The 8,067-nt window shown below is 38.7% G+C and overlaps 1 protein-coding gene across 1 annotated transcript; it reads right to left on the bottom strand.

The window, feature by feature from the left end:
• Positions 1 to 1,304: 1,304 nt before the first annotated feature.
• HS3ST5 (heparan sulfate (glucosamine) 3-O-sulfotransferase 5) lies at positions 1,305 to 7,852 on the bottom strand. The gene is made up of 2 exons (XM_008589570.1): positions 7,712 to 7,852; positions 1,305 to 3,902 (listed from the first exon to the last, which is right to left on the bottom strand). Exons 1-2 carry the CDS (start codon positions 7,816 to 7,818, stop codon positions 2,969 to 2,971), a joined length of 1,041 nt encoding a protein of 346 aa, XP_008587792.1. The 5' UTR covers positions 7,819 to 7,852; the 3' UTR covers positions 1,305 to 2,968.
• Positions 7,853 to 8,067: the final 215 nt, after the last annotated feature.

The raw sequence follows: 8,067 nt of genomic DNA, 5'->3' as shown, positions 1-8,067 counted from the left end.
ACATTGCAGTTAGTAAGAAAAGTTAGTCCCTTAATCAATTGAGGGTTTATGTGTGTTTCAGGCAGGTAGGTGATGGACCTGGAATTTGGGGATGTCCATCTATGGGTTTGTATGTCTCTTTTATCTTTTGTCTTTTTGGGATCTCTCCCTTTCTTGGGCTACTCGTATACTTATAATCGGAATTATTTGACTTCCAGAATGGTGTAGTTTCAGCTTTATGGTCCAGCAGAAACTTCACCATTGCTTAAACAGTTTTTCTGTTTGCAGCTAGAACCATTTCACAAAGCCATATGGTGCCACCAAGCCTCGGGAAAGAATGCAAGGTGGTCGTGATGTAAAAGAAGTAACTTATTAAAGAGATTCCTAGTGGAGCTATTGTAATGAGCTGAAGATTTCTCTAGAGGTCCGTTGCTTGTCTGATGACAACAGGAGACATTTTTTTGAACCAGGAGGTTTAGAATCTCCAGGAGAGTTATGCTATTAAGTCATAGCACTTTTGTTTCTCTGCCTAGTTTGATCAGCAGTGGCTGTGATATTTTTTCAGTGAAATGAAACCTGCCACCCAAAAAGTCCTTCCAGGCTAGGCCTCTTGCTTTGGGTCTCTATGGGGAGGCTTCACAATTTAAAACAATTCTCAAAATTTTAGGAAGTGAAAGAACTGGAAATTACAGTGCTTTTTAAAAAATTAATTTTGATGAAGAAATAGTATCTTATTTAGCTAAAAGTAACAAAATTTAAAAGTTGGCATAAGTGAAACAATCTTAGAATAAACTCTGATATACACTATTAGTAGCAGCAGGAAAAGGTTAAGAGAAGTTTCAATTCATTAACCTTTTTTTTTTTTTTTTTTTTGGTACTCCTCTGGGAAAAAGACTGCCATTTTTCAATTGTATCAGTGGAAACCTAGGCTGAGTTTTTGAAACATCAGTGTTCCAACGGGGCAGAATTTGACAGTCATTGGTATAAAACCATATTACCTGTGTAGGGCTCTAGGAATACTTTCATAAAATTAATGATTATTATTTTTTCCTTGAATGTAGTAAAGAGTTTGCTCTGATTACTAGCTGAGGGTTGAGGCACAGGGAAATTTACCAGGTTCCTCAAACAGACTTCATTCCTGGCTTAGGGGAAAAGTGACTGACATTTAGACCTGAGATTCTTACTCCAGAGGTTCTGCACAGGGAGTGAGAAGCCGGCCTCCAGTGTGTGTTAGTGTCATGCCTGTTTCATGCTGAGAGAACAGCATCACTGCTAATTCAGACAGCAGCAATGATTACCAAGGCTGTGTCATGAGAAGCAATATTTACTGACACGGGAGGGGAAAGGGCTATTTATTGAGAAAAGTTCTCCATCAAATCATTGGACAGTATAAACAAACTCGTGGAGAAAATCAACAGTTATTACAATCAAAGGGGAATCCACTGTAATTTGCTGATTTCTCTAGGCACTCTCAACATGATGTTGAACAAAACTCTCTCAAATATCTTCCACGGGATGAGCAACTGTGATTGTGAAAAATCCATCTTTTTTTTTGCTGTTGTTGATACTTCTTTCCACATTTTTCTAAATTATATTTAAGCATAATACAGTGTATCTGATGTTAGTGAGGCACCCAATTTAACATTAATTTCTCTGGATGGAAATATGAGCCATATGTTTATGTTAGTAATAGCAACACTAAGCAATTTGATCATTTCTGAGCAGACTGATATATTTTCATCTAAAAGAGAGTTCTGAGCTTCTATTCATTTTTGAAGCATCAGCAGCTTTCAGTAAAGAGACCACACAAGTTTTCTAATCTTATTTTATTTAATTTCTCTACTGGTTTGACTCTGATTAGAGGTTCAAATAAAACTGAGATTCTTCTATATCTTGATTCCTTGTCTCTCTCCTAACAAGGCAGCAACTGCCAGTCAATTACGTGTTACGAAGTTGTAGCAGAGCAGCACCTAGGGTTCTTTGAGGCGGCTTTTATACTCGATTTCCAGATGGTTGAGACTTTTTTTTTAATATACTCAACCTCACTTCATAAATACATTTTCACAAGGGTATAGAAATCCAGTGGAGAAGCACATCTTTCCAAGTGCTCTCATGTGCACAGAAATGGCTTCCATTTTGGAAACCAGCAGGGGGCCCATAAAACAAAATGAGTAAAAAAAAAAAAAAAAAAATTCACAGAGTAATTTTTTAATCCATTCCATTTTTAAATACCACAATAAATTTAATTTTCACAATAAATTAAATAGCCATATTCAGTTTACAAAATAGAATTACTTAGTGTGAAACCAGTATTTATAACAATATACACTTTGTACACAACATTTCTTTTTGTTGACATAAAACATGGAAGTAAAAGGACTTGACTTTCCAATGTGTGATTGACATGCTACAAGTGACACCATGGTCCATACGAGAAAACAATAGTGCAAAGTCAGCACAGGAACTTTGGAACAATGTCAATTTTATGAAAAAAGACATTCTTTAAAATAATAAGAAAATAGCATTTTCTGTTTTCATGGCACCAATTCAGGATCTGAATTAAAGAGCCAGCTTTCCTTTAGGAAAAAAAAAAATGCATAAGTGAATCCTCTACTTCCTGAAGCTTCACAGCTATTGGTACATTTTCACACATTCATCTTTTGGCTTAAATCTATGAAAATGGCGGGTGACAAATTTTGAATCAGAGGAAGACTAACTCTTTGAGAATAGCTGCAGTCAATTTTCCCCAGTACCAACAACCCTTTTTTGTAAATAGCTTAAGAGATGCAACTAAGCAGACAGCAATTGTTTTCTTGTAAATTTTCACTAGAAAAAGAACTGATCTTATATTTGGTCACACACTGAGTATGTACAAGTATACATGGAAAAATGACTTGGATAGCTGTGTCTAGGAAAAGTGCATATTTTAATCTAGAGGAGGCATTGTGTGTCTCCAGGCACAACACATAGTGTTGTATGACATATTATTTTAGGGCCAGTTCAATGTTCTCCCAGTGATCTGGTAAAATTTTTGATTGAAAGGGTGAAAGAATTTGCGCAATTTGGTAATGACAGAGGGGTCCACCTCTGGATGAATGCGGCCCTTGCTGCCCGCCAGGCACTTATTAAAGATAATGTTAAATCGCAAGCAGTAAAACCCTCTGGTAGCATTGAAATATAAATTGTATTGACTTATTCTTGGAGGAAGATTTAGGAACTTCTCCACGAGCTGAAGTTCTGGCAGAGGTTCCGTGATGAGGCGATCTCCATCGACAACGTGAAATTGCTCAATTGGAAAGTACTTCAACCACCTTTCCAGATGTTTGGTATAGATGCTGGTTCTTACTGCCTTGTATTTTGTGTTCACTTCACAGGTATTAGGGTCTATGGCCAGTTTCTCAAACTTGTAGTAAGTTTTGTTCTTCCTCTCCTTCCCCTCTAGCACCTGAGTATAATCAGAAATAGCTCTTGTGGTTGGTTCCCTGACAATGATCAACAACTTGATGGATGAGTTCATTTTGTAAATCCTTTCTGGAACCTCCTCTGTGATAAAATATGCTGGGCTTTTTTCAATTGTGATTTGCTGAGGGTAGGAAAAAGGCATCTTTTTCCTATACCACTCAATGCCCTTGGCATAATTCTCATCATTGTCAAAAAAGTGGATTTCTTGAGAAGCTTTGACCACTGCTGGATGGAGGTTCAGCATCTCAAGCAGGGCCCTCGTGCCTCCTTTCCTCACCCCGATGATAATGGCCTTGGGGAGCTGCTGGACCAGGTCATGGAGACGAACCTGCTCTTTGGAAGCGTTGCCCTTCCGGAACTCGTGCAGCAGGCCACGCTTAAACTGCAGGGCGCGGAGTGGGAATTCAGCCTGACTGCGGGTTCCACCAAATCGGCCTTCGATGGGGCAAATGGGTTGTAGCCTGCAAGCAACAGACAGACACTTGAAGGAGCTCATTGCAACTAAATTCTCACTTTTCCGGTTCCCCAATCAGACTGACTTTAAATGCATAAGTAAAACCACTGGTTCCCAGCCTGCTGCAATCCATAATGAACATATGTGTGGGAAATTTATTTTAAGCCACCCTGTATTATATGGAGCACACATAATTGATGGCATTTTTTTATTAGTGCTCCTTAAAATTTTTATTCACCAAGCACTTAATTGACTACGGCATGTACTTATGTTCACAGCACAGGATAGACAAGTGACACCAGCCATACTAATAGTTTTTTAACAGCTCACCAGTTAAAATCATTTAGAAAATGTGAAAGGCAGGGGATTATAATCTTCAGCTGGGAGGCTGAAGGGCAGCTAGAAGGCCATGTGTTTCCAGTTTCACATATTATTTTCTTACAGCTCAGCAGCATTCATATAGCTCTTTAAAATCTTTGAGATGTAATCTAAAAAGGGGTCTCAATCTCTGCCCTCAGCTATTTGCATCATCAGCCTGCAAAATTCTGATCTTGGCACTTGCTGAGCTTTTCATTCTATGAAAATTTTTGCCCTTGGCCTTGGGGATAGCTAGAAGAGTACTATAATTCTCCTTCCTCTTTCTCTTTCTGTCTAATGAGGTCAGGATTATGTTCTCACTTTGCTGAATGTAGGAACAAACCCAATTGCCATCAGCAAGGACTGTATATCATCTACCACACCTGGCACCAGAAATCACCAAGGTCTTGATGGGGCCAGAAACCTCAGGTTCTCATTGCCAAGCCCATTTAAATCAGGGACTTGAGCTCATAAAAGAAGGAATGCAATTGATGGAGACAGAAAGGAGAACTTCCACTTCCTGAATATTATTATTAATATTATCCGGAATAATGAACAACCACCTCTGCTCATCTCAGAGAGAAAGATGTGGTAAGAGTCATAATGATATCAGATTGGTGACTATTTAATTTGGCCTGGCCAATATACATGGTAGAAAATTGAGTTTCCTTTTTGGTATAGTCTGAAACTCAATTGAAACTCATTATAATTTCCTTAAATTGATCTGGGAAGGCATTTAGCCTTCTTGGTAAAAGAGGATAATATTAGTCAAAATAGCTGTTAAACCAATTTCTCCAACTGGAAATTTCCAGTTATGTTAATAATTTGGAGTCAGTGTCTCCCTCTCTGTGGCAATGAGGCTGTCACATGCTTCTTTCAAGGTACCTTACTGCATCTTTTTTGTCTTCTGAGAGAAAAAAAAGATGCAGTAAGGTACCTTGAAAGAAGGTACCACCTCCAGGTCATGCCCAGCCTATTCTGCAGAACTAAGGGGAATGGTCTTAGTCTGTTTAAACAGCTATCACAATGCTTAAGGAAAAATATAAACACATATTACTTTTTGTGGTGTTTGTTCTTTCATAATGTTTAAAACTCATGCTTATTGCGGAAAATATGAAAATATAGAAACTATTTTTAAAAATAGGGTTTACCACACTTAATATTTTAGAGAAACATGAATTTTGGTTTTATCAATTTGTTAGTGGGATTAATATGCTAGGGCTCTACATGGAAGATATAAAATTATCATTAGATACATAGCCAAAGATGTTTTCTTCCTTTTTTTTTCCAAAGATTTTTTCAATTGTGACATTGATTGGGATAACACAAAATCATCTTTCAGCTCTTCTTGGATTCTGGTTAAGAATTAAACCCTAATTGCCTAAGGCACAAATTGATAAACTTCTCTCCTAAGCATCTAGAATGATGCTAGTACCATCCTTAGAAGAACTGAGGAAATAGTCACTTGAATCCTTTTCTGTAGGACTTAACTCTCTCTCAGAACCCTGGCTGCCAGGGCTAGCCCGTGGCTCACTTGGAAGAGTGTGGTGCTTATAACACCAAGGCCACGGGTTCGGATCCCTATTATAGGGATGGCTGGTTAGCTCACTTGGGAGAGTGTGGTGCTGACAACATCAAGTCAAGGGTTAAGATTCCCTTACCGGTCATCTTTTAAAACAAAACAAAAAAACCCTGGCTGCCAGAGGGTGACATGGATAGTCTGTCTGTGCCCTGTTTGAGCTGAAATGGAATTTCCCTACCTCTAGAAAGGGCCATTTTCCCCCTTCATTTCTTTCCTCTTTCTACCTTCTACTCTAGGAGATCATACCCTGCAGAACGATTGCTTTTTGGACTCCGTAACTCAAGATAGAATGTGAGGATAGAAGAAAATATCACATTATTCCCCACTTCCTGAAGAGTTGGTTCTGGGCAGGGGCCCCAGACTAAAAACAGAATTTTAGTATTGGAAGGGACAGTAGAAGTAACTTCAGCCTCCCTCCTAGAGAGCAGGTCTTCAGTAACTAAACGATGGGCTGAAGTAAGCACCAGACAATTTCAAACACAGTCTGCTCAAACTCTAATGTGAGAGGTTTTGAGAGAGCCCACCAAGCAATCTAATTTCTTATAAAAGCTATCCCATTAGAGATGGGGTTAAAAATGAAAAGAATCATCAGCTAAATAACTAATGTGTTAATGATCATCAGATCAATTACTAAATAAAAAGTAAATGATTGGAAGCTAATTAGAGGTATTGGGAAGAACTTGACATAAAAGTTCCATTTTGGACACAGGACAGTGGTACCACTTCAAGTTTTTTCTGCTAATAACTAAGTGCTACTTTAGGAAACTACTTAAGGTCAGTGATAAGCTCTCCAATACACTTTTCCCATTGGTCACAACTAACTAGTGAGTGGGAAGTTTACTGAGGAATTTTGAATTGAAAAGCATCAAAGGGGTTCACTTTACCAGTCAAAATTGACATTGACCAAAGGAAAACAAAGACCATTGCTATAGTATTTTAAAATACCCTGGTAATGTCCGTAGATTAGTTTAAGTTTCGGAAGGAAAAGGAAAACTGAAAGGAAGATATTTTCATTTAAAGTGTAGCTGCATGTTTACTGACAATAGGAATTAAATGCTTGCAGAACATACTTCATTCTTTCCAGTGCAATAATTAATTTTAAAGGGCAATGAAAGAACCTTCATATTTCAGAAATTAACTTCTCTGTCCTTGCCAATCATGCTGGATTCAGAACAGTCCAGAAGCATTTAATGTGAAGCCGGCTCATATTGCTGGGACTTCTGCAGGTCTAGTACCTCTCAACTGTTTGCCTATTTAGAGCCAAATCATAGTTCTGTAATTTCCTCTCTGCGGATTTTCCATTGCTTTCTGGGCAATTACTCTGAGAGACAGCCTCCTCGTCTGGTATGTTCAGCTCCTGAAAACCAGAGCTAATTAACATAGCTAAAACTCCCCACGCCTGCAGCCATCTTTCCAGGGCAATGGATTGCAAACTTGATGAGCTCCTTAACAGGCTCATACATAATTTTAATGCTTCTGATAGCACATTAATTGTCCACTCATAAATTTCAAAATGAAGATACATAGATATATCATCACTGTTTCGCTATGGCTGGAGGTCAACACCAGATCTATGCAGAACACATTGAGCTCTAGTAAATGGCATCTTTACTGTACACAGCTTCATCCCTTCTCTGAAAACAAGAGTCAGTGCACACAGAATACACATGGATCTTGAGGAACACCTTGGTTTGAGCAACTTGGATCTCTTTCTTTTAAAGGCTCAATAAATCAAAATCAATACTGCAGAAAAGCATGTTCCTTAGGAATTTTGAGGGAGGAAAACAATTGGATAGACTTACAATTATGTCCTAAGAAAGTTCAAATCAAGAAACACTTAACGTCACATGGGCATAAGGATATATTTAATCACCCACCTATCCAAGCTCCCAACTCTGGCAACTAGATACAGGAGACTCCCAACGGCAAGGCTTCCCAGCACCAGGAGCTTCTGTCTCAGCCACGCCTGCTGTTTGAATAGCATGGCCCTCCATCAACCTTCAGGACTGCTGCAGCCTGAGAGACAGGAGAGAAGGCACTCGTCAGCGGTCATCTCATAGGCTCTGTGGATTGTCACAAGGCCAACCAGAAGGGGGTCTAGGTGATTAAGTGATGCTGCATCAAGAACAAACCCCATAGCAACCTTGACAATTTTCATGGTGTAAAAAGTATTTAGCAAAACATACCTTTCTTTTCCTGACTCACGTTACAAGATCAAATGCTAAATCTAGGG

This window comes from Galeopterus variegatus, unplaced genomic scaffold (assembly GCF_000696425.1).
Source record: "Galeopterus variegatus unplaced genomic scaffold, G_variegatus-3.0.2 Scaffold5527, whole genome shotgun sequence".
NCBI classification, from domain to species: domain Eukaryota; kingdom Metazoa; phylum Chordata; class Mammalia; order Dermoptera; family Cynocephalidae; genus Galeopterus; species Galeopterus variegatus.
The sequence above is the reverse complement of the archived record's forward strand: the minus strand, read 5'-3'. Positions and strand labels throughout refer to the sequence as shown.